Source organism: Natrix helvetica, assembly GCF_964273705.1.
Source record: "Natrix helvetica genome assembly, chromosome: 1".
Classification (NCBI taxonomy): Eukaryota; Metazoa; Chordata; class Lepidosauria; order Squamata; family Natricidae; genus Natrix; species Natrix helvetica.
In genome coordinates this window covers 339,837,133-339,864,373 of record NC_138548.1, presented here as the reverse complement: position 1 = coordinate 339,864,373, position 27,241 = coordinate 339,837,133, and the positions used below count along the sequence as shown (strand labels likewise).

Below are 27,241 nucleotides of genomic sequence, written 5' to 3'. Positions count from 1 at the left end.
AAACCCAGGAAGCTTTCAGATTCGGGTTTTTCCAGATGTGCCAAAAATGGCTCTCTTAATAAATTGAAACTTTGAGCAATACTTTGCCTTTGACTCTGATTTAATTTTGGATGCTATTTGGAAACCTGACACGTTCTTGTGGCCTTTTTAACTGCCTGCGAAGCTCAAAGGGTTAAAGAGAGGGAGTCCAGCATCCTAGGGAGGCAAGTCTTATGATCTCACTACTTTGCGAACCTGCAACAGTGGCCCAATGCCCAAGTACATGGTGTTCCCTTTTCTTTGCAGAGTCAACACCCTGGTGGATTTTCTATGGGCCATACTGATGCAAAAAGTGGAGAATGGTGCATTTCCCATTCGAAACCAGGAGAGGGCACACGTCCTGCCCTTGATCAGGAAGCCTTCCCAATCCATCTGCTTTTGGCAGTGTTATGCTGCAGTAAAGAGTATTGTTTTTAAAAGTACTAGTTTTAAAAAATAACATTTCCTAATAAGAATCTCCCTTAAATTTTTGTTGCTCAGAAATGACCATTTTCCCGAGAGTTAGAAAAATAGATCAGTGGAACAACTTCACTTTAGAAATTCCAACATTTTTTAAAAGAAGAGATTAGACAATCATTCGTCTAAAACGGACTAGGGTTTCTTGCCTGAGCAGAGGGTTGGACTAGAAGATCTCCAAGGTCCCTTCCAACTCTGTTATTCTGTAAAAGAATGACTCAGAACAAACAAGAAGGAAAAATGAAAGGTGAAAGTGTTGCAGAAAATAACGGGACTTGGACGTTTCAGGATCAAGGAGTAGTTTTAATTTTTTAAAAAAATATTTTTACTTTTCAAAACAAACACAACACATAAAATCTTCCTTCTTTACATACTGTAGAAAGTGTATCAGTTGGTTACAAAAGGAGGAGGAGTTTTATTTGGCAGCCAAAGGTTCAGAATAATATAGCCAAGATCGCCATTTGAAAATCTGAACAGTGTTCTGAAGGAAACATGCATTCTTATAGTTTGTCAAAAGCAGCAGAACACGGAAATCCTTAACCCATTTCTGATTGGTTACCTTGAGGAAAGAAGCCTTATAAGCAGATACTGTCTTGCTTCCCCTTTTGTCTGGGCCACAGGTATGGAGCTCTAGTCTCATAATGGCTACGTGGCTTTGTAAGAACTTTAGCTGTACTCTGCGGTTTTAGCATTCACGTTTCCTGTTCTTCCGCAAGCTTCCAACTCCGTCTTTTAGTTTATAAAAACAAGATGAAAGGGGCCCCCGAGAGGCTATCCAGCCTGACCCCATATGTTCACTCTTAATGTCCAAATCTCACTTTACGTCCTACTTTATTCCCCCCTTCTTGACTCTATTTTTAGCTACAATTGAGTCTAGCCTACTACAGAGCTTTAAATCAACAATGCAAGCATATAATCTTTGGCATAACATGATCAAATACAGATGTATGGTAGAGAAAAAGGAAAAAGACAATACCTATGAAATAACTCTCAGGGCTTATCCTCTGAAGCCACTCTCTCCAGTCCCCAGGGTGCAAGGTGTACATATGTGCCTGTGTCTGAAATCTCATCCTTATCATAGGGATGTGGGGCAATCTTATGGTCAATAAGGCTTTCCATCAAAACTAATTCCTTTTCAACCTGTATTTCCTTTACTGACCTCATAACTAGTTGTCTGAGTAGGGGTATTACACAAGGAAGAAAGGCTAGGTATGTTCACTCTTAATGTCCAAATCTCACTTTACGTCCTAAACGTAGACCAGCTTAACTTTCTGAAGGGAGAATACAAATGTAATAAGTCTCCTCCTCTTACTTGAATTGAAATGTTAACCACTATTTCAGCTCCACAATAAAGAAGACTCAACATCTTTCTACTCTTCCATGTGAGGGAAACACAATTTTAAAATACATAAACAATAAAGTAGGAAGAAGTAGTCTATAGATCTCCATTGGGAATAGGAGGACTTTATAGTACCTCCTGGGAAATCCTCCTCAAAAAAACAGTTCCTGAGGGAGATTTGATGGAAGCCTCCTTTCCCTCAGGATCTCCAATCTACACAGTGAAGGAGTTGAAATGACAGGCAGAAGAAAAGAAGAGAAATGGACATCATACATCATGACCTGCATTCTTGTTCTGTCAAAAACTCCTGAACCCCCCCCCCCATGTCCATCAGTGAAGCTTCAAAGTAACAAAGAAACTGTTATGTCCCAGCTGTCAATCAGCACAGCTTTGGACATACATTGGTTAAGCATGGGTTAAGCTGTGTTTCTATTGGTTAATGTTAAGCTCCTATTGGTTAACGGGTTGACAGCTGTGGGTTTAAAATAAACTGTCAACCCAGAGTTCGTTGTATTTGTTCTGAAGCAGTGGTGAATAAACCGTTCTGTTAAAAGCCTCCGACTCTCACACTGAATACCATCCAGAATATATAAAAGAAACAACTGTCACACATAACAGAACAAAAACCTAGATTTAAGACACTTAGGACTTTTAGGCGAGTTTCCATCTCACATGTGCCTAGAGAAAAGGTAAAGTTATAAAATCAGGGAAGGCAGATAATGAAAAGTGAAGATAAATATTGTATCATGGGGAGGGGGGGAGTCACCATTGATTTCTGTAGGGATTACATAGGCCCATGATGGCAAACCTTTGCCATACATGCCAGAGGTGGCACGCAGAGCCCTCTCTGTGGGCACACGCACAGTCCCCAGCGGGTGCTGGAACACCGGAAAAGAGCTTAAAAATGGCCAAAAAACCCGGCCTGAAATACAGCCAATAAGAGGCTGTTTTGTGGCTGTTTTCAGGCTGTTTTCCCTCCATTTCCAGGCTGCTTTTGGGGCCCAAAATCGGCCTGAAAGTGGCCTGAAAAACAGGCAAAAAACAAGCAGGCGTGTGCCAGCCAGCTGGTCTTTGGGTTTCCGGTGCTCTGGTGCGCACACATGCACGCATGTTCTGGTTTCGGCACTCGGTGCTGAAAAGGTTTGCCATCACTGACATAGGCAATACATCTCAGGAAGTATGTTAGGGTAATGATTTAACTGCTGACCAACTGCTAAGATGATGAAATGATGCCCTGATGTAATGATGGGATTGAGTCAGCAAGGTTTGGGGCTGTTATCCCTTTAAGAGACTGTATAATAAGAAGAGGCCCTGTCTCTCTCCTGTGTGTTCTTCCCTGCTGTAATTTACTGATTGTTTGATTCCTGCCTGTAGTATGTGTATGTATAGTATATATTCTTTTGTAGATAAAACCATTATTTCTTACAAACCTTTTGCTATTATTGCTCTTGGGTTGTCTCACATACTAAAGCTGTGCGCACCCTGACAAAGTATGAGCCTGGGTGGAGGAGACAAGATGGCCACACATTAGCAGTTCCTGAAATAAAGTTCTGGCTTGTCCCTTCTGCCTTACCTCGACAATCAAAAAATTCAATTCACAGGGAAGGAAGAACCCGGACCAGGTCCAGCAATGATATTGGGACCCGTCAATCCACAGATCATGAATAAACAGAAAAACATAAATAGAAATTCTCCTCCAACCACAAAACCAGAGGATTCCAACAGTTTGAAAAGGTTTGTCTGGATAGGGAGGTGACAATGCAAGAAAAAAGAGATTCAGATACAATTAGTGAAAGAAAGAATGTCGATGGAAAGAGAAAGGGGGTTTATAAAGAACTGAATTAGTTTCTCTGCTCTTTTCAGTCTCTTTATTGTCCAGCTTGACCCAGAACTACTTCTGACAATTGAATAAAAAACTTCAAACCAACATGAGCCTCTCAAATCCTGAAATATGCCCCCTCCAAATCCTTCCAAAAATCTTCATGTATTAGTGAAGTGATGCTGAAAAGCCAGACTCCATTTCCCTTAAAATTTGGAGAAGGCAGAAGCAGCCATCTTAACATGTGGAACATGGTCATCCAAGGACAAACCCACATCCCACCCAGAGCATCGTTGATGAGATTTAGATTGATGCATACCAAGATGGAAATGTTCGAGAGAAGGAAATTGCAAAAAATATTTTTTTCTTTTTGACTTTTTTAAAAAAACTGTTAAATGAAATATTATTTTTTAAAAAATAAATTGCCTGTATTTATTCCTTATGTTTAGCAGTAACAATACTCTCTATCTTGTATTTGTTCTCATTGTATGTATCCCTATTTTCCCCCGTTTCACCATGTCCTGTTCTTTCAATAAAGCATTCAGATCTACACACACGGTCTGTTTTATTGGAGGATAGGTGGGTTTAGCTGCCTGTCGAGCATGCAGTGTGGACAGAACATAGCTCCCCCGCCACTCCCTCTTCCTCTCCAGAGATCTCTCAAGGCAGAAGTTGGACTCGGAGGAAATTGCTTCCTGCAAAATTTCTTCTCCCCGCTTCCACATGCAGCAGCGTCATCCACCGCCTCCTGCTTTGCCGAGAGGAGGCACCGGACAAGGAAATGCCAATGATGTCTGGGATTGAGAGAAGAACATCTCCTTTGACATCCTGCGCAAATGCACACATAGATACACACACACACTATTCCAAGCATGGAGACTTTCAGGCACATCTGACTTGGAAATTGCCAATCATGCCTGGACAGTGGGAGAAGGCCCTCTCCTTCCTCTGTGGGTAAAAGTACCCAAACCTGGAATGAAGTGTGTGCGTGTCTCTGTGTGTATGTGTCCGCACGAATACATGCACACGCTTGGCTGCCAGCAGTTTAGGGAGGCAAGGAGCTTGTGGGGCACCAAGTTGTCCCCATGTTGAGCTAGCCAGTACGATTTGACCCATCCTCACCCAGCTATCCCAAGTCAGCTGAGCCCAGTGAGAAGCGTCCAGCTGGCCATATCGAGCCACCCATAATCACCTAGTCTTGACGATCTGACTGCGACCTCCCAGCCATGCCTACCCAGCCATGCCCACCTGGCACTGAGTCATCATAATCTTACATGCAACTGGAGAGCAACCATAATGCTGATGAGGCCCTCAATAAATTGAGCTTGATAAACCTGCTTTTGAGAGATACAAAGCCAAAAGCTCTGTATATATTCTGATGCTTCTATCACAGCAGTAGCAGCTGTTGCCTACTTAAAAACAATAGATACTAAAGCACAAAGTCACATTGGATTTGTTATGGGCAAAACTGTGCACACTGTGCAGTCTGAAACCTATCCCAAGAAATTCACTGTATGCTAAACTAAAGACTTATCCCTAGAACAGAGGTTCTCAACCTTCCTAAAGCTGCGACCCTTTAATACAGTTCCTCATGTTGTGGTGATCCCCAACCATAAAATTATTTTCGTTGCTACTTCATAACTGTAATTTTGCTACTGTTATGAATCGTAATGTAAATATTTTATATGCAGGATGTCTTTTCATTATTACAAATTGAACATAATTAAACCATAGTGATTAATCTGCCAATCTTGGTTTGGGAGAAGATCAACCAGGCTGGGATTTTCCAGGATGAAATGACCTCCTTGCCTGCTTCCAGCAGCAGTTCGTGGTTTACATGAGTTTCACTTTGTTAATTTTATTTTTTTTACATTCCGTTCCCCCACCCAGTTTGTTTGTTTTCTTTCTTCTTTCTTTCTTTCTTTCTTTCTTTCTTTCTTTCTTTCTTTCTTTCTTTCTTTCTTTCTTTCCATTCCTCTCTCCCTTTTCTTCTTTCTTTCCATTCCTCCTTCCGTTTTTTTCTTTCTTTCTTTTCATTCCCCCCTCCCTTTCCTTCTTCTTTCTTTCTTTCTTTCTTTCTTTCTTTCTTTCTTTCTTTTTCTTTCCATTCCCCGATCCCTTTTCTTCTTTCTTTCTTTGTTTTTTTCCATTCTTCCCTCCCTTTTCTTCTTTCTTTCCATTCCGCCTCCCCTTCCTTCCTTCCTTCCTTCCTTCCTTCCTTCCTTCCTTCCCTTTCTTTCTTTCTTTCTTTCTTTCTTTCTTTCTTTCTTCTTTCTTAAACACAGATTAAGAAGTTGCCCTTTAAATGGGATTTTAAAAGGAGGCTTAAGCTACATCGAACTGTGCTTCCGTCCCAAGTGGAATTCCTTGGGACAGAAGGAATAGGTGGGCGGGGGCCTGTCCTCCCCTCTGGCCTCTCCTGCCAGCCCTTCCCGGGGCCCAAAAAGTCTCCAAGCTCAGATTAGCCCGCAGGACAGGACCGGCAGCGGGGGCGGCAAAGGCAGTGTCCAGGCCCAAGGAGGCTTGAATCCTGGCATGCGCCTGCCTGGGCGAGAGCCCGTCCCGCTGGCTTAAGTGGGTGGCCCAATTGCCCGGCTGGTCTCCTGCTCTCCGGGCACCTTTGAGCCCCTGTGCAGGTGGCTGGGCTGAAGCGGCACCGCCGACTGCGCAGGCTTTGGATGTCCGTTGGAGCCAAGGCTGATCCACCACTCAGAAGAAGCCATTTCTCTCCCCCTTCAGCGCCTTGGCCTGGCATGGAGACCGGGCGGGGCGGCGTCTGGGTTGCACCCGGAGCTGAGAGGAGGCTGCTTTGCCACCCGGAGCTCTTCATGCACCTGACACTTCAGGACGTGCTCCTGAGCATGGGCGATGCCGGTTGAGGTGGATGGTCTTAGGCGACCCTTGTGAAAGGGTCGTTCAACCCCCAGAGGCACCAACTTTTTTGGGGCAGCCAAAGAACTGAATGTTTCTTTGAATATTGACACCAAAAGCATAGAGCAGAGGTGTCAAAATCAAGGCCCAGGCACCGGAACTGGACAGTGGTATGCTTAGATCTGGCCCATGGAGCCACCCTGCAAATAAAAAAGGACCAACCCGTGTTGCCTTTGCCAGCAAAAACAGAGCTCAGGAGGGCCACATGGTCAGGAGTTTTCGTGGGCAGAGAGCTGCAGAAGGCTGTCGCAGTCAAAAACGGAGCATGCAAGGGCCATGTGCAACTCTCCCGAGCTCCATTTTCACTGGCAGAAGATTTCAGCAGGCTGTCACAGCTGAAAATAGAGCTCAGGAGCCCATTTTCGCTGGCAGAGGGCTCAAGCCACAACAGCGATTGACACAAGTGACATCAACACCTATCCCGCCCCCCTGAGGTCAAACACAACCCTGATGTGGCCCACAATGAAATAGAGTTTGACACCCCTGGTGTACAGAGATATCTAAATGACCAAAGCTGCACATGGCGTTTAAACCCAGTTCGCTTTTCATGGCCAAACAAGATCTGGTCATTTTGGCAGCCAGTGCAGCGCCAAGTTTGTTTTTGGTTTTCTAGTACTCTACGTGAAGCATTGCAACAGTTCGCGGGGGCTGGGATGGGCATGTCCATCAGGTGACACAACTAGCTCAAGAGTCTGACACTCCTATATACTGTATATACAGATACATTTTTAAAAAGTATAAATCATAATTATGATGACAAGTGCCCATAGTTTCTTTTTTCATTTTTAAAAATCCTTTTCAGAGTTCAGTCTGTAAATTATAAATCCAATTATAGAATCCATTAAATCAATAATTAGCATAGATTCTCATCCAAATTAATCATTGTTTGGGGATTCTCCAGTCTATGAATCGTGTTCTGGGAAATTATGGTAGGTGCTGAAGCCCTTTCCACATTCCATGCATTTATATGGCTTCTCCCCTTTGTGGATACTTTCATGGGTTGAAAGATCACTCCTTGTACTGAAGCTCTTTCCACACTCCATGCATTTATATGGTTTCTCCACTGTGTGGATCCTTTGATGGGATGTAAGTTGACTGATTATTCTGAAGTCCTTTCCACACTGCATGCATTTATATGGCTTCTCCCCTGTGTGGATCCTTTGATGGGTAATAAGGTGACTGTTTTGGCTAAAGCTCTTTCCACACTCCATGCATTTATATGGCTTCTCCCCTGTATGGATCCTTTGATGGGATGCAAGAACACTGTTTATTCTGAAGCTCTTTCCACACTCCATGCATTTATATGGCTTCTCCCCTGTGTGGATCCTTTGATGGCATGTAAGAGAACTGCTTATTCTGAAGCTCTTTCCACACTCCATGCATCTATATGGCTTCTCCCCCGTGTGGATCCTTTGATGGCATGTAAGCTCACAGCTTGCTCTGAAGTCCTTTCCACACGCCATGCATTTATATGGCTTCTCGCCTGTGTGGATCCTTTGATGGATAATAAGATGACTGTTTTGGCTAAAGCTCTTTCCACACTCCATGCATTTATATGGCTTCTCCCCTGTGTGGATCCTTTGATGGCATGTAAGGTCACTGCTTGCTCTGAAGTCCTTTCCACACTCCATGCATTTATATGGCTTCTCCCCTGTGTGGATCCTTTGATGGGTAGTAAGATGACCATTTTCACTAAATCCCTTTCCACACTCCATGCATTTATATGGCTTCTCCCCTGTGTGGATCCTTTGATGCCTTGTAAGTTTGCTGCTTGTTCTGAAGCTCTTTCCACACTCCATGCATTTATATGGCTTCTCCATTGTGGTTATCCTTTTATTAATAGTCTTGTTTCCATGTTCATTGCTTTTATTTGACTTCTCTCCCATGTGAAAACTTTTCTGTGACTCAAGAGACCCATTTATTTGAGAAAGTGTGACCATCCAACTGTAATTTTTTCCTTTGTCTTTCCCTATATTGGCTCCTCCTTTGGCTTGTGGTGGACAGGGTCCATTTACATTTAATGTCTCTCTGAAGATTCTGACACCTTTCTCAATATATATGTTCTTTAGTTTTTCTTGTTGATCAATGAAGTCCTGTATCTGAACAACAATAGAAGGAGATGACCTTTTCTTATTCCAGTTATTTGATAGGTTTCTCTCCTGCCTTTGCAATTCTGTTTGAATTGCAGGTTTCTCCATTACATCTCCCTGTCTAAACACTTTGATTGGTTCTGCAGAGTCTTTATTCTCATTCTCATCATCACCTTCAAAGGAAAAGAGAAATGAAAGTGAGAGAAAGGTTAGGAAAAAGATCACTCTGCCAGAAGTCATATTGATTGCCTTCAGGTATTGTGCCAAATTCTAATATATACAGCATATTTGTATCCTAATAATAGCATGGTATAGAAATGATAATATCTCTATTGATGAGCCATAAAGCCTTGAAAAAGACATTAAGTCAAAAAACCTGAATGGCAACTCTTGATAGGACTGATATGGAAGCATCTGGGACAAAATAGTTGAAATCTGTGTGATGAAGTTTGGCATTACCTCAAACCAAGGAATTATTTTGTCATTAAAGTGTTTAAATAGAAATATAAAAACAAATTAGGTAGGATATATCTAAGTAAAATGCCATAGACCTATTTCCTTCCTAGGAGCAGTAGAAAAACAGAATTTTCCCTACTCCCTCTGAAGATATCAATTTATAAATGTTTTCATAAGAACTAGCTAATGGCATCTAACTACAAAATGTCTCCCTGAACTCTCTGAGGGAGAGTAGGAAACCCTTACCAAGAGAGGCCACATTCTTATAATTCTCCAGCATGACTTCCCAATGCAGAGCTTTTTGGTGGGGATCCAGCTGAGACCACTCCTCCTCAGAGAAATAAACAGCCACCTCCTCAAAGGGCAGAAGAACCTCCTGAAAGGGGAAAAAATATAGAACAGGTCATGGAAGAACTGCAGGATCTTTCCTATTGTTTAGAAATTTCCAAAGCAAATCTATGCACTAAGGTAAGTGGCTGTGCTTAGTAAGGATCCATGGTTTAGATGAGAAAATAGAAAGAATAAGAAGCATTTGACTAAAAAAAGATTTTAGGCAGGTTTTATCAACTTGAAAGATTCTGTAGGACTTTCACTGCCAGGTTAAATAAGCCCTGTTTTCTTCTGGATCAATTGATCCAGCAAACATCCAGTCAGCCATCATCAAAATACTCTTCCTTCTCGATCAATATATCCACCCACAATCAAAAGACCCTCAGTGTCTTGAGAGAATCAAAACCCACCAATAACTGATACTAAGCCTTCAGAAGTGTGTCTGTAGGCGAAGGGATTCTTTGTAGTATTTTATGAAATGACTTATGTTGTCCTAAGAAGGAGCAATCCTGTCCATCCTCAACACCTTGAGAGCTCAACTAGGGATCTGTATGGTTTGCCATCTACCTCCAGAGACTCTGCCCCTCCTCAGATTGCAAGGAAGCTGCTGGTATTGTGAGCCATTAGCTGGCATGTAAATAAGAACATTTCAAAGGAAGACATTTCTTAGCCTTTGCAAAGCTGGATTGTTTGGCTTCCAAATCCAGGCACAAATCAGGGGATTAATATTTACTTTGCAAGCAAAATTTATGTTTTTTCTTGGAGACATTTCTATATGACCACTGTCCTGGGATTTTCAAAATCTTAGCTTTTAATCACATCCTTTTCTTATCAATCATTGTAAACATTGTTTTCAAAAATGGTAATTTGCCAGTTTGAATATTGAAATATTTTGAGGATCCATTTTTGAGGATCCATGCAGAAATCCAACTCAAAGAATTACATAAAAGAAGATCACCATGAAGAATTCTGTAAAAAAATGTCTTGAAAAGAATGAATACCGTTATTCAAGTGTTATTGTATTTTCACAGAAAATAGAACCACCCCAATAAAAAGACCTAGCATGATTTTTCATGCTGCTCATAATATAAGCCCTACCACCCAAATAAGCCCAAAGTCAGCGTGTCATCAAGGAGGGTGGGGCAGAGGGCATGGCAACCATAGATGGTGGTGAGTATGTGTGCAGGGCCAGATGGTGTCTGGAAGCAACTGCAGGTTGCACCTGGGCAGGGGGAGACATGTGATCCGTCCCACCATCTGTCTTTGCTTGCATGGAGTGTGCAATGGAGCTGGAGGGACAGGGTGGACGCCGGGGGCTGAGGATACAGGGACTGTGTTGTGGCACCCCCGGCCTCACTGCACGTCTGGCTTTCCAAATTGCATGCCTTCCCCACTCACCTCCACACCTCTAATTGTTGTTGGTGCCTCCATGAGGCGAGTTAAGTGGTGGGACAGAGTGTTGCCACGCCACAGCCTGTGGACATTCAGCCCCCACTGTCCAATGTAGTCTTCCAGCTGTGCCGCACACTCCGCAACCAAAATAGGCGATGGGATGTTGACTGGAAACAATGAGGCTTTCAACCCTCACTTCAGAAGGAAGGAGAAGGAGGGAAAGGGAGTGCAGTAGCTTGAGGGCTGCCTCTTTGACAACTGCTCTCCGGGCTTTCTCACGGAAACCCAGCATGGAAGGAAGAGTCTGTTTCTTTCAGATTAGACCCAGCACTCCCATCCCCTTTGAATCTTGGCCTCCCTCTTTGGAGAGTGATAAAGAGCAAGGGGAAGGGAAAACACAGGAGGCACGGGGGAGAGACGCCACACAGTGAAGGACGAGGGGCTTGCCTGCCTCTCCATGAGACCTCTCGTGTGACATGGCATGAAAAAAAACTAAAGTGTAAAAGCCATTCTTTCACGTCAGCAGCAGCACCTAAATCAGTGATGGCGAAGCTTTTTCTGATGGCGTGCCAAAATTGCACACACCCTCTCTCTCGCACAAACGTGCCCAATCTCCCCACCCACCTGCACATGTGCATGCGACCCCCTCCTCCACCCTCACATATACCCACAACCCCTCCCCAGGCTCTGGAGGCTTTCCTGAAGCCCGCGGAGGATGAAAACAGCTTCCCCCAGTCCCCCAGAGCTCTTCCAGAAGTCAGAAAGGGATTATTTCTGAACGTCAGGTTGGCCCATTAGGGTCATTTTCGCCCCTCTCACGAGGCTTCAGGAAATCCTCCGGAGGCTGGAGAGGGCAAAAAACAACCCCATACCAACACCAAGGAGACTTGCTTTGTTCGAGCTTGTTCTAATTTACATATCTTAAGGAGCCCTAATCAATGAGAAGTGGAGGATAATAAGAGGGAAAATCAAGAAAAAGTGATATTTTTTTATGTTCATAATTCTATCTTTCCTAGATTTAAAACTGGATTTAAAAATATTCGAGTCCCTTTTGGGAGAGGGGGCGGTCTAGAAGCATGAATAATAAATAAATAAATAAATAAATAAGTTGTATTGCTGGAAATAATTGAGTTGAAAGAATAGGGAGCCATTTGCCGGAGGGAATAACAAATAAAGCGAAGCGTTTAAGATGTCTCCCGCTTCTCTCTCTCTCTCTCCACTTCAGCTGAACTGGAATATAGGAGCCGAATCAGAATTAGGAAATAAGAAGAAACTTAAATTATAATTAACCACAATTTTTGAGCTGGACATTATGGAAAGTTTGGAATTTGAAGAAATATGTGAAATTATAAAGAATATGCATGAGTCATTAAAATTAAACTTGAATAGAATTTTGAAGTTAGAAATTATGGAGAAACAAGAAGAAGAAGGGGAAGGTAGTGAAATTACAGAAGCAATAGAAAATAAAAAGCAGACAAAATATTTCACTAGGTTTGATAGTGGTACAGGGAAAATTGAAAAGGTGGGATATGTCCCAACAAAGAAATGGGAAGGGATTATAGAAGAAAGGAAAGGAAACGGCCAGACAGGAATAGAAAAGAAAGAGAAGAAAGAAAGGAGTGATAAGAGAAAAGAGGAAGAGAAGACAGGGAGACAGAGGATACATAGAAAGGTGTAGCAGTGGGTGATTGAAAAGTTTGAGAAGGAAGAATATATATCCAATAGAAAGAAAAAGCAGCTTAGACTTTGGGATAAAAGCCTCACTAGAAAGAAATGAAGTTTGACAGGAAAGAGGAAGAAGAGAAGCATACATACATATATATACCGAAGCACATATATTAATGCGAATGACTAGCTAATTGGATATTTAGAAATTACTATGTAGAGAATATAAAGTAGAGGTATGTGATTTACTTTTTTACATGATAGTTAAACTGAATTGCTAATTGATTGAATATGATAATGAAAAGATAATCATATAGGTTAATATATATGAAATATGGACACATATAAATCTTTTAAGAAGATGAATATAAGTGAGGTGCATATTGCTTGTTATTTTGTATAGCAGATCAACGGAATTGAAATAAGCATTGAATAGCAAGGATTGTAATTAAAAGATAATTAAATGTAACCTAAGTAATGATATGAAAAAATGGAGGGGGAACTTGAAATATACTTATAATGGAAAACTATTGAGATTACAAAGAGAGAACAAAAAATTTGGGGCATATAATGATGTATAACTATACAATATTATGATGAGAATAGCTGGAAATTGTAACCAGCTCCACACTTGGGCCAAAAAATAAGTTTTTTAGGGAGGGTTTAAAATATAATTGCTATATATGTATACTTTTTTTTAAAGGAGGATATATGTTAAAATTATTAATATGAAATATATTTATTGAAATGAAATTACTAACTATCAACATTAAATGGAGCTCGCTCAGATGCTGAAATACACCATGTAAATGAGATGAAGAGTGTGCAAGAGAGGAGAGAGGCAAGAGGAAGAAGAGAGGGTTAGGAGAGAGGGTCGAGGGGAGGGGAAGAGAAGGAGAAAAAGTAGAGGAAAGAGGAGAAGGAGAGAGGAAGGGGAAGTAGAGAAGGAGGACAGAGGGAAGAAAGGAGGTAGAGAGGAGGAGGAGAGAGGGAGAAGAAAGTGATGGATAGGGTATATGGAGAGCAGAAGAGCGAATGATAGTCTTTGGGGTTAGAGGGTAAGACAAATTGACAAAATATTGAATAATACAAAATGGTGTTGAGTATGCAATGGTATCCATGTGGTTATTTGTATGAAAATGAAAAAATAAAAAGGAAAGGCTTCAGAAAAGCCTCCGGATGCTGGGGAGGGCAGAAAATGACCCCAACGGGCCAACCAGAAGTTCATTTCCGAATTTCCGATTAGCCCATTTGGGCTGTTTTTCACCCTCCCCAGCCTCCGGAAGCTTTCCTGAAGCCTGGGGAGGGTGAAAAAGGCCTCCACTGGTCCTCCGGAAGGGTGAAAAATCAGCTAGGAGCTGATAGCTGGTGCACCACTAAATATGGCTCATCGTGCCGTACGGTCTCTACAAGCACATTTCAGGTAGCTGCTGCAAACTGAGTCCTATTTTTCCCTTTTTTGATACCCTTGCCACTCCCTTGCACCAACTGGCACGAGCAACTGCCTGTGCTGCTTCTGGCCTCACAGGAGCTCTTTGCCCTCCTGGAGGCGCTGCTCTCATCCACCCTGCTGGGCTGTTCCTGCCTGGCGTAGGGTGAGTCAACCAAGATCTACGACAGTGGGGGGTTTCTGCCGGTCCGAACTGGTTCGGACGAACTGGTTCGTGAAATTCAGCAAGCCGGTGAGGACTGGTGGACCCGGAAATAACTTCTGGGAACGCCGGCACCGGCCCTGTTGCTCGATCACCCTTGCTGTCCCGTCGCAGCTCGCTCACTCCCCCGCCCATCTGCACTAAACTAGGCTAGCCCAGCCCACCGCTCACTGATTGGCTGGAGTCCAGCCAATCAGTGAGCGGGCTGGAGGCGACCCATTTAAAAGTGTGGCGCCAATTCTCTCATCGCGCTTGCTGACCGGGTTCTCCATTTCAAAACTCCCTTCGCCTTCCAGGAGCTTCCTGCTTCCCTCAGGTAAGCAACTAAGCACGAGGGGCGGCGGCGGGACTCAGGAGGCTAGCTTATGCCAGCTTACAAAAGGCGCGGGCTGGCATACGCCACGTGGCCGAAGGCAGGTGGGTGGCAGTGGCAGCCTAGCTTTCGTGAGGGAAGGCCTTCAGGCCTTCCCTAGTGAAAGCCGCGGGCTGGTGTAAGACAGGCGGGCGGGCAGCGGCGGCGGTGGCAACCTAGCTTTCGCAAGGGAAGGCCTGAAGCGAAAGCTGTGGGCTGGCGTACGGCATGCGGCTTAAGGCAGGCAGGTGGCGGTGGCGGCCTATGCCACGCGGCCGAAGGCGAGTGGGCAGCGGCGGCCTACCCCATGCAGCCGAAGGTGGGTGGGGGTGGGTGGCAGGCGGCGGTGGCAGTCTAAGCCACGCGGCTGAAGGTGGGTGGGCGGCGGCGGGCGGGTGGTGGCAGCGGCCAAGGACGGACGGGCGGCAGCTTTCTGTGTCTCTCGTTTGCGCAGGTTGTTGGAGCAAGGTGATGAGGTGATGGTGCAGAAGACGCAAAAAAGGAGAGTAATTTTCCTTTTCTATTATTTTGTGTGCTGGTTTCATCCCAATGCAGTGCATGCAATGAAAGAGTTCATTTCTGTGTCTCTTCTTTGTGCAGCCCATTCATTGGAGTCCGTGATACTGAAGACTGGCAAGAACAGTCATCTTCCTTCTGTAGGTAGCTCTTTTATTGTTTTTGTACTTATTTTAATCTTCTTGTAGTTCATCCATTGGGGCAAAGAATTCAGAGACATCATCTTGGCCACTCCCACCCAGGCACATGGCCGGCAAGCCACTCCCACCCAGGCACATGGCCGGCAAGCCACTCCCACCCGGTCACAGGGCTGGCAAGCCACTGCCACCAGGTCACATGGCCAGCAAGCCACTCCCACCAGGTCACATGGCCGGCAAACCACTCCCACAAAGGAGGCCACACCCACAGAGTAGGTTCCCAAAAATTTTGAAACCCACCACTGACCTCCGAAACGCCCTCCCACCGCCGGCCTGCCAGAGCCCCTTTGCCAGCAGCCACTGGTGGAGCCACACCGTCTTACCCACAGCCGCCTTTCGGCTACTGAGCGCCTGCCTGCAGATCTACTCGGTGCTGCAGATGCTGGGCTATGAGTTGAGCCTGGCACTCTTCGGGCCCTGGCCCTGGTGGGTGCTAGCTCTCGTGCTGGCTCGGCAAGGTGGCATGGGCGGCACAGCTCCACCTGCAGCTCCGGAAGTCATAGATCTGGGACGACTTTATCTGCAGCAGGCAGGAGCAGCCCAGCAGGACAGCCAAAAGCTGTGCTGCCAGCAGGCCAAACCACCTCCTGTAGTTGAAAAAAATACCATATTTCCCCGAAAATAAGATAGGGACTTATTTTCGTATGAGCGCCGAAAAAAGCAGTTGGCCTTATTTTCGGGGAGATCTTACTATTTTTGAGGTGCAGGAGGCGGAGAGTGTGGTCACCTCATGGCTGCTGCTGTGTTACAATATTTTCGGGGAGGGCTTCTTTTACCTCATGTGCTCAAAATCCCGATTGGGATTATTATATGGGGAGGTCTTATTTTCAGGGAAACAGGGTAAAACACGTCTGAAAATTAGCCTGCTTATTTTGAGGCCTAAGAGAATATAAGACCTGGTAAACAAGGTAATTAGCAAAAGTGTGTTGTTTTTAAGATACTAGTCCTAAAAAGAATCTCCAACCAAAAGCAGAGGGCAAAATGGCAGAAGACACTACAGGTAGTTCTCGACTAACAACAGTTTTTAGGTTTTAGTGACTGTTTAAAGTTGCACAGCAGCAAAAAAAATGACATGCCCATTTTTCACACTTAAGACTGTACGACCTATAATATCTACAGCCTCTGATTTCCTGAGGCAAATAGAATAATAGAAATCTAGTAAATGAATGTTCTTCTCTTACCTGAGCTGGAGGTTCAATCCTAGTTTCTGTTCCCCCAAAACAAAGAGTCGACTTCCTTCTATTCTTTCCTGTGAGGGAGACAGAATTTCAAAAAGCATAATTATTAGTAAGATGGGAGGAGTTATGCTATAGAGGAGACGACACAGACAAGATGAGAAAGTTAAGATTTATCAAAGGAGTAGAAAGACCTTATGTTACCTCCTGAGGAATTCTGAACTGGATCTCCCTGAGAGATGCCCCTGAAAGACAGTTCTTGAGGGAGATTTGACGGATGCCTCTTTCTCTCAGGATCTCTGATCTCCATTGCGAAGGACTTAAACAGGAGAAAATAATTAATGGACATCACAAATCATGAAGTAGTTTCTTTCCCAGTGAACACCACTGCAAATCACTCGGTGTCAATCAATTAGGCTGGGAAGTAAGAAAGAAATTGCTGTGCAAAATCTTTCTTCTAGAATGGATAAGGGAACTATACAAAGATTAGTGAAGCATCTCCACATAGTGTGAATGCCAGGAAATAAATCTTTCATAAAACGATGTATCCTTCTACTTAATACTGATAAACTACCAAAGATATATAAAGGAATTTCAAATACGTGTTTGAAATGTAAATGTAAAAAAGGAAGTTTTTACCAACTCTGCTGGACTTGTGACGAAGGAAAGAAATACCGGGGTAAGATGGATATTTCACCTGCAACTCAACCTGCTCCTTCTTCTCCTCCTCCGCCTGGCTCAGGAGGAAGCCTTCCACCAGGGCCACCGCCTGGGAGCTGGTCTCTGCTCCACACTCCCGCACCCAGCTCTCCATCTGCAGGGGCAGAAGGGCCAGGAACTGCTCCAGAACAACCAGGTCCAGCATCTGCGCTTTTGTGTGCTTTTCTGGTCTCAACCATTGACTACAAAAGAAGTGGAGTCGGCTGCAAAGTCCTCGGGGACCCTCATCCTCCTGATATTGGACGCTCCTGAAGTTCCAGGCCTGAACTTGTGAAACGATGGTTCCTTCTTCCAGCATCTTCTGCTCAGTTCTTGCCCAGATCTCCCCACGGATTCCAGACTGAGCACCGGAAGGGCCTTTTCCACTTCCCTCACTTGCTAAAGGAAGGCCAGCCATTCTCTCTCTGCCCTGTAACACAATTCAGAATTAGTCCAAGGAAAGTTTTGTATCTCCAAATGCTTTTTTTCATTTCTTGGAAGAAATATCCATCTGGTTCAGTTCCAATACAGGAGGAAGGTGCTGGGAATAAAATGGAGGCTGGCGGCAGATTGGAAAGAAAGCAGAACGACCAACCACATGTCATTCTGGGACAGCTGACAAAATGGAGCTTAGAGTGGGTGGATTTTATACCTTCTGGATTCCTATGGGGCAGGGATGTGCGGTCAGGGGAGGCAGGGGAGGCAGAGCCTCACCGCTCTCATCAAGAAAAGAAAAAAAAGGGAAAAGGGAAAAGGCACACGTGGTCCGATTCCCTGCCTTCCTGCGTCAACATGAAGGGGACCGCGGAGTGCGCTCCGCGGTCCCACAGCTTGCGCTCTGCAGTCCCCTTCATGTTGACTCAGGAAGGCGGGGAATGGGACCACGTGTGCAGGAGGCTGAGGCTGCCTCAGCCTCCTGCACACGTGGTCCCATTCCCCGCCTTCCTGATGATGTCACCAGCCTCGCCAGCCATAAACCTCACCGCACGTCACTGCTATGGGGTCATGTAGGGCTCATGGGTGGCACTCTATAGGCAAAAGGGGAAATACAAATCCTAGGTGTTTGTCTGAAAAAACACAATTTTTTCTAACGTCCACGAGTACAAGTTCTGGGAACAGATTCTCTTTCCATTCACATACATTGAATTTTTCTTTTTAAGATCTGAGCAGGGCTGGAGCATTACAGAAGGCACTTGTGTTGCTGTCATATGACCATGCATGGTGGGCATTTCTAAGCTGGAGAACCTTTATAAAAAGTCTCCCATCTTTGTGATCTGGATTCCAATCATGTTCTACATTTTCTTCTTTCCTTTGGGGACTTCTGCAAAATCTCCAAATGGCTATACGTTATGAAACCTTATGAAAACCCAGGGCAAAGAGAGGACCTTGTCAAGATTGAGACCACTGCTCTAAAAACACGAAACCACATCTTGTGTTATGCCATTCATATATCAAGGCAAAGCCCAACTTTGTCAACCTTTGGCTTAATTGTGTTGCGTATCTGAAGTTTCTGCCTGATCCAGTCTTTCTGAATGGATTACCAAATCTGCATTTCTAAAAGCTGCCCCCCTCAGTTTCCCCATGGGGCAGGGAGACTGAAGCTGCCTTCTGCCTCCCTTAAGAGCATGTTTCTCCATCTCTCCCTTAGGAGAACTATAATATTCTGCTTCTTTTTAATATTCCCCCGAATATTTTGTTCTCCGGGGGAGGGGGGCTTCCCACACATTCTTAGCAACGTTCAACTAGCCTTGGGAATACCTAAAGTCCTCTTAGCCAAAGAAATAACGTTGTCCTAAAGAAGATGAACAAATGACCTCCATTTTCTGATTCTCTTACAGAATAGAGAATATATTCAAACAGCCAGAAAGTTGTGGATTGGACCATTCATCAACACTCATCCCCAAAATTTATTTGGCAAGGTAAAAAACCTAGAATTAAACTGAAAATGATGCAGGAACCTAGAATTAGAGGGGGATTTGGTCTCCCCAATTGGCAGCTTTATTATCAGGCGGCTTTATTAATTTGGATTAAAGAATGGATGACCCTGACACGGCTCCTGACTATTGAAGGCTGGGGCCTACAGTATGGTTGGCACTATTATATTTGGCCTGGTTCAGAGCGACCCAAACACTTTAATGACCACTTGGTGCGTAGGACCTTGAGCTACTCTTGGGAGAAGTTGAGGAGGAAGTTATACTTGAAGGTGCCATGCTGGATCTCTACTCAGGAAGCCCTTGTTTATCCAACACGATACAGAGGGGAGAAGATCTTGACATATGAAGAGATCTTAGACTCACAGGGGAATTTGAAGACCAGGGAGTCACTAGCTTCGCAAGGGTACCATATCGCATGGTGGCCATATTCCCAGATACTCTCAAGGTTTAAAAAAGATCAGAAGACTGAAGGTATATATCCCTATAAACAAGAACTGGACAAGGTTCTTTTTGGAACAGAGAAAGGGATGCTTTCCAAGTGTTACGGATATCTATTGCTATTGGACGTAGGGGAAGAAGTGGTCAAAGACTGCATGATTGCTTGGGGACGGAATATAGGATGCACATTGGACTTTCAAAGTTGGGAAGAAATTTGGTTTAAAAATAGGAAATTGACTATGGCAGCCTCGTATAAGGAAAATACATATAAAATGATATATCGGTGGCATCTACCACCGGCAAGACTGGCCAGAATGTTCCCTGGGATCATGCCTAATTGCTGGAAATGTGGTCACAGAGAGGGGACCTATTTCCATCAGTGGTGGACCTGCCCAATGACGATTAAATACTGGAAAAAAATTAGGCGGTGGTTAATAGAAATCACCCAACATCAATTAGATTTGAAACCTGAAATCTTCCTGTTAGGACTCAAATCCCCAGATATCAACATCGAGATATGGTTCTTGGTGTTGCACATAATCATTGCGGCAAGATTGGCATTTGCCCAGGAATGGAAGAGCGATCAAATACCAATGGATAGGGCAGTAATAAATAAAATTAATGAATGCGCAGAATCGGATAGACTAACAAAATTAATTAAAGGAAAAAAGGGCTCAGAATTCTATAACTCGTGGAAGAGGTGGTATAATTGGGTACGGGAACGACCGAATAATAACAACTGAAGCAATAATATATGTTTAAATCAGATACTGGTAAATAATATTAATCAGAAATTAAAGGACGAATAAGAATTGACGATGTAGGTACGCTGACTAGATGGGCTGCATATAGTGTAAATGGTGGTGCTAAATATTAGGCCTATTATTAGGACGGTAATGTTGAGTTTAGTTATTTAAACGTCATGATTTCTTGCGCTGTGACGGCAATATGTTTGAAATTATGTTTGTATGATTTTATTTTTATAAGAATAAATAAAAATTTATAAAAAAAAAAACACTCATCCCCACATATTGAGAAGTATTTACTCAGCTGGTAAAGTGATGACTTCCATCAAGAAGATTGAGTGTATTTGGCATTTTGGATCATTTCAATTTCTTTTTACTCACAAGGAGAGACTTGCTCTTTAAAAGTGTAGATCAAAGCATGAAACTTCAGTTCACATCAAATGAAATGCCAATCAATTGACCCTGGTTTAGGATGCTGGTTTACTTCCGAAAACAAATTAGAAAGTGAGTCCAAACCCAGTTTAGTGTCATCCAGCACACAGGGAGAATGTAGGCATCATCTTCTGCCTCTCTTCATTGCAAATATATTTCTTATTTCCTGCTTGAGATTTGCCATGCAAGCTCTCCCCTACACAGGAGCTTTCACCAGGAAAGGGGGTGGGAAGGACTCTGTCCAGGTTCCCCCCCCCCCACTTTCATTTCTGAGGATCTGGATTTATTCCCGAGGGCAGCATGCATGGCCTCTGCTTTCCCCCCATGCCTGTTATAATCATAGAAAAGGGTGGGTAGACAGGAGGGAAACATGGGATCTAGGGGAGTTTCTCCCATTCCTAAAACAAAACAATTGAACCTGGATGAGGACTAGGCATGTCTCTCTTCCCCATTTATTAGAATGAGAACCCACTGTCTCCCTTTCAGTGAGAACAACACACACACACACATACATCCCTACTTTTCCCACCTCTGGATCTTTCAGATTTTCTTTACGCCTTTCTAACTCCTGCACAGCACATGTGGTTAAAGAGAGAGTCTAGTGTCATAGAAAGGAAAAACTGAATGACGTCACACTTGTAACAGAGGCCCAAAGCTGAAGTGCCCCCCCCCATGGATTTTCTGTGCATCAAAGGTGCTCATGAAAAGAGCAGAGAAATAGTGCATTTCCCATGGGGGGCCAGGAAGGGCTCCTTGATCGGGAAGCTTTTGGCAATGTTATACTTTAGTAAAGAGCTTTGTATTTAAAGTACTGGTATTAAGGGATAAATTTTTTAACAAGAATCTCATTTAATTCTATTGCTGAGGAAGAAAGGAATAAATCAACTGAAACAAGAATGAAAAACGAAAGGTGACTTTACAATGTACCCCACCCTGACTTTCCGAAGGAAAGGGACAGGGGTGGGTTTCAGGTAGTACGGTACGCGCATACCCGTTGAAACAATTTTGTGTCCGTTCCCGTATGGGGTGGAGAAACGAAAAGAAGAGAGAGGTTCTGTTAGGGACTGCCTTTTCTCCCTCTCTAACGCATGGATTTCCCCCCCCCCCAAATGGAAGCCAGATGGCTGTCAAAGAGAAGAAAGCATGCGCCACGTGGGCTTCTTCCAACAGCCTAATCCTCCCCTCCTGATCCTCCTTTGGCTGTTGGAAGAGGGAGGAAAGGCAGTCCCTAGCAGAAGCTCAGCCTTCTCTTCGCTCTAACGCTTGGATTCCCCCCTCCAATTGGAAACAAGGTGGCTGTCAAAGAGAAGGAAGTGCGCTCCACGTGGGCTTCTTCCAGCAGCCGAAGAAGGAAAAGGAGGGGAGGATTCAGCTGTCGGAAGAAGCCCACGCAGCGCCCACTTTCTTCTCTTTGGAAATGAGAGCTCCTGCTATTTCCTGGAGGCTGGAGTTCCCTTTATCATTGACAAAGTCCAGTGACACGAAGAACCTCTACTTCAGCCATTAACGGACATGTTTGGCAGGGACTTTGGGGATCTGGCATAATGAATACAAGCGCTTTCACGCTTTCTCCATGAGCATGGTAGTTTCTTTGGAAGAAAATGGTGTCTTATGCCTGTGAGGGGGGAATTCATAGGTATGTTTGCCTTGCAAATGGACTGGGACAGCTACCTTGGTACATCTCATCCCAAGGATGGGTGTTGTTGCTGGGGAACCGTCCCTCCCAGTCAATGTTTCCTCTAAGGTGCGTGGCCGCGCGGCTGCGCGGCCGCACACATGGCAATAAAACACTGCGCAGCAGTTTTCAACTGCCGCGCAGTGATTTCTATTACCACAGGCTCTGGAAGCTGGGGAGGTCCTTTGCAGGCAGCTAGAATGGGCCGCCCGCAAAGGACTTCCCCAGACTTGCTTTGATGAACACGGGGCGACTGAGGGTAGTTGTGAAGCCCCAAAGCCCCCGCCGACACCGGAATAACTGCTGCCACCTCCTCCTCCTCCTCTAACAGCACTGCCGGATTTGCCGCCCGGCGCTGTGGCTGAGGTGAAGCCGCCAAAGCTCCAGCCGGCATCCCCGCACGTGGCAGCAGCGCCTCCCCTTCACTCGGAGCACCTGAGCTCAGCGCCACATTACCCCTGCCCTATCCTCCTCCGCCGTGCTTTTGAGGAGCCATGAGGCTGCGGGAGCCAGTAGGAAGGCGGGGGGGAGCAGGGGGAAAAAAGCCTCATGGCTCCTCAAAAGCACGGTGGAGGAGGAGGGGGCAGGGGTAATGCGGCACTGAGCTCAGGTGCAAATGTGGTGGTGCTGTTGGAGGAGGAGGAAGTAGCAGCAGTTATTCTGGTGGCAGCTCGTCGGCATCTTCAGCAGCAGCCCTGCCCACGATGAAGAAACCAAAGATGGAGCAGATCCACGCAGATGACGTCGCTGCAACATGACTGGAGGAGGAATTCTGGGAGTTGAAGTCCACAAGTCTTAAAGCTGTCAGGTTTGAAGACCTCTGCGTTTTTTTCTTTTTTTTATTGTTTTAATTAAACAAAACACACAAAAACATTCTTCATTACATCTTCCAGAAAGCATGTCGATTGGTTACAATTAAATTTCGTGCGTTACTACAATCATTCTTTATATTTCATTCATATTGAATTGTACATTTTAAATCAAAAATCTTTATACCATCAATATACCATCATTCTCATTTAACTATTTTTTCTAAAGGGTTAGGGGTGCAAGGGTCTTGTAACTTGACAGCTTTAAGACTTGCACACTTCAAATGTCAGAGTTTCTGAGCCAACATGACTGGAGGAGGAATTCTGAGAGTTGAAGTCCACAAGTCTTAAAACTGTCAAGTTTGAACACCCCTGGTGTTTTTTTCCCTAAAGGGTTAGGGGTGCAAGGATCTTGTAACTTGACAGCTTTAAGACTTGCATGCTTCAATGTCAGAGTTCCTGAGCCAACATGACTGGAGGAGGAATTCTGGGAGTTGAAGTCCACAAGTCTTAAAGCTGTCAGGTTTGAAGAGCCCTAGGTTTTTTTCTAAAGGGTTAGGGGTGCAAGGTTCTTGTAACTTGACAGCTTTAAGACTTGCGCGCTTCAAATGCCAGAGTTTCTGAGCCAACATTTTGGTTGCTAAGCAGAAGCTTTGTTAAGTGATACTGATATTATATAACACTTTTTATTAAGTGGGTACCTTGAAGAAACATAATTTTGAGTTTCAAATAATACTGTTTTCATTGTTGTCTTAGGTGACATCTGTGACAAAAATTCAGGTGCTCAGGCATGAAAATGTGCCGCTCAAACACTATACTTTTCTGCTCACATTGAAAAAAAATTAGAGGGAACATTGCTCCCAGTCTCTCTCTAAGGCCATGTTCAGAAAAGAGTGCCACTAGTGATCCCACTGTTAGTGATCCTGGGGAGAGGCACAGCAGTTGGGATAGGGGTGGGTGGCTTAGCTCACTCTACAGTGCAGTTTAAGCAGCTGCCAGAGGAGTTCCAACATAGCCTAGGTCAGACCACATGAACTTCAGTTGAAGTGCAAGGCCAGACAGACTCCTTGGTAGCAGTAGTCATGCAAAATCGATGGGGGCTAGAACTCCTGACAACTGAGAAAGTGGTTTGTGTTTGGTTTTAGGAGAAGAATGCTGTTTCTGTAATAAATCAGGAATGGTCAGAGAAGCTGCAAAGGACCTACAAGACAGAACATCCCAGATTGGACTGATCTTATTACGGACAGATCAGTGGTTTTCATGGGTCAGACAGCTGATGTTCCTGTTGCTGTGTGGGGTAGCAGAAATAGCCTTCATCCCCTGTGTGATAGCTCTACTCAGACAACTGGTTATGAGGTGAATAAAGCAAATAAGGATTGAAAAAGAATTGATAGTCTCAGGAGGACCTTTGGGAAGTAGGCCCTCCCAAGGTCCTCGAGAGGGGAATGAAGGATCAGATGATGGAAGTATGCACAGATGAGGACCTGGGGATCAGAGGAGATGGAACCCAGGTGTGGATGGAATGGACATGAGAGTGAGGAATATGAATTCTGATAAAACATTTTGTGTTGTCTTCATTTCTTTGCCTTGACCATTAAGAGCTTTGCTCATTTCCTGTCTCTCTCACTGAAGAGGGAGGGGGGAAGCGGGGGAGCTGTCTCAGAAAAAACTGTTTGTTCTTTTATTCTGCTCTGCAATAGGAAGGAGGGGGTGGCTGCACATTAACAACGAGACAAAAGTTAGTTCCTTAAAACCACTAGCCAGGATGTTAGGAACAAGAATAGCTGCTTATAAGAAAAAACGCCAAACCCACATAGCCGGCACACTTTGCAAGAACATTAGAAGCGTAAGGGTTTAGGGGGGCTGAAATCCAAATAACCAATCAAAATTATCTGTTATGCATGCATTATTAGGGGAGGGCAAAGGGTTGAACACGACCATCCCTTGACTATAAAAACTGCTGTAAGATTCTACTCTGGGCCCTTGGTTAGCTTTTCAAACTGGGGTCCTTATATCTTGGTACCAAAATAAAAGTATGATTCTATATCACACCTTGTGTCCGGTGACTTATCGGCTTCGACACCAAGCAAGAGCTCAGATTTAGGGACAACACTGGCTAGCATTTCTACAAGCAGTTTCAAAGCAAATGCCAACAAACTTTACCTTTGCAAAGAACTGTACTTACAAATACAATACTGTAGTTTGCAAAGTACAGTACAGTGATTAAAAGGAAGCAGAGTAGTTCCCAAAGAGCTTACATTCCAATAAGCTGTACAGAACTATAGAGTAACAAAAAAGAATACTTTAAAATACTCACAGAAGCAATACTAGCGCTCTAGTTTTCAAGCTCAGGTGTTGCAGAAAATAACAGGGCTTAGATGTCTCAGGATCAAGGAGAAGTTTATTTGGCAGCCAGGTTCAGAAAAGCCAGTCAACTTCTGGCTTTGTAACTTCTGAACAACTCTTCTAATGGAAGCACACATTCTTATACTTTGTCAAAAGCAGCACAACACGGAAATCCTTAACCCATTTCTGATTGGTTACCTTGAGGAAAGAAGCCTTATAAGCAGATACTGTCTTGCTTCCCCTTTTGTATGGGCCACAGGTATGGAGTTCTAGTCTCATAATGGCTACGTGGCTTTGTAAGAACTTTAGCTGAACTCTGTGGTTTTGTGAGAACTTCCTGTTCTTTTGCAAGCTTCAAACTCAGTCTTTTACTTTATAATAACAAGATGAAAGAGGCCCCGAGAGGCTATCCAGCCTGACCCCGTATGTTCACTCTTTTTTAAAACGATTTTTTTTATTTAAATTGAACAAAAAAACAAAAAAAAAGAATCATCCTCCAATACATCTTGTAGAAAGCGTGTTGATTGGTTACAAATAACTTTCGTGCATTTCTTCCATAGTCATTACTTGTAATTCATATTAGATTATACACTTTAAATCAAAAATCTTTATATATCTTACTATCAATATACCACAATTCTCATTTGACTACAATTATTTGAAAGTGCTTCTGTCTGAACTTATTCATACTGAAAACCACAACCACATAATGGCATTTGTTAGCTATTTCAAAAATCCTCCAATAACATTAAACTTTTATGACATATTCTGAGTAAAAATCAATTAATAAAATTTCTAAGCCTTTTCCTCCCCCTTTCCCCCCAATTCACTGTTTAGAATTTATATCCAAGTTGCTTTTACCAATACCAGAGCATGTATATATTATTAAACAATATCCATTAACATTTCCTTGTTGTTATTATAATTAGCTAAAAGTCATTTACTATTTATATCCCAACTCCTCTTGTCAAGCCCCCCCCCAAAAAAACATTACACCTTTATGACAAAACCTAATTAGAAATTTGTTAGTAAAATTTATAGGTCTTTTTCCCAGGTCGCAATTTGCAATCTATATCCAGATTTCTTTTACTAGTTTAACAGTACATAGTATATTTCATTAAGTTGTATCTATTATCATTCCATTACTGTTAATTATAGTTATTTAATTGTTGACAAATAAACATTTAATAACAATCTAAAACAACCTAAAAATTACTAAATTCCTACTTATTGCTCAACCAAAATTAACTATTTTTTTATTATCAACTTTCATTGTCAATATGTATCTTTCCAGTAACAAAACAGCCTTATCTCTCTTGCCAATTGTGGTGTCAGTCTTCTTTTTATCTCCTTTATAAGGTTTTTATAGATTTCTCTCCGCACTTTGTTTCTTGAAGGATCTCTCAGGTAATCTTGTTGCCCTCCAATTATTTTTAAAGTTAGCTTGTTTTTGGTTATCAATCGTGCTTCTGAAAGAATTTCTCTTCTTAAATCCATCATCATTACCCTATTTTCTTCTTCTGTATCTTGGAATCTGGGGTAGAGTTCCAATTCGACGAAATCCCTCTTCCATGTTCCCTTCATTCCACTTTCATCCACATTTGCTCCATTAATAAGTTCATCTGTTGTCTTGTCTTTATCTTCTATATCTTCATTCTCTCCTTTAGTTTTGGGGGCTCCAACCCCTTCATCTTTTGCTGTGAGGAGTACTAGTTTTTCCAACTTCTTCTCAATTCTCCCATATCCTTCCAAT

The 27,241-nt window shown here is 43.6% G+C and overlaps 2 protein-coding genes across 2 annotated transcripts in view; both read right to left on the bottom strand.

Annotated features, from left to right (window-relative positions):
* The window catches only part of LOC309384145 (uncharacterized protein), a gene marked incomplete at its 3' end in the record, with an annotated part of 50,722 nt that overhangs the window by 11,895 nt on the left and 11,586 nt on the right, over positions 1-27,241 (bottom strand). The window contains exon 2 of the mRNA XM_081937341.1: positions 16,614-16,728. Within this exon, the coding sequence (XP_081793467.1) occupies positions 16,614-16,719 (106 nt within the window). The 5' untranslated portion in view covers positions 16,720-16,728. The remainder of the gene's footprint in view (positions 1-16,613; positions 16,729-27,241) is intronic.
* LOC309384144 (zinc finger protein 24-like) lies at positions 16,966-25,749 on the bottom strand (the record flags this gene model as incomplete). Its single annotated transcript, XM_081937340.1, has 4 exons — positions 25,687-25,749; positions 21,179-21,226; positions 17,085-17,538; positions 16,966-16,979 (listed from the first exon to the last, which is right to left on the bottom strand). Exons 3-4 carry the CDS (start codon positions 17,524-17,526, stop codon positions 16,966-16,968), a joined length of 456 nt encoding a protein of 151 aa, XP_081793466.1. The 5' UTR covers positions 17,527-17,538; positions 21,179-21,226; positions 25,687-25,749.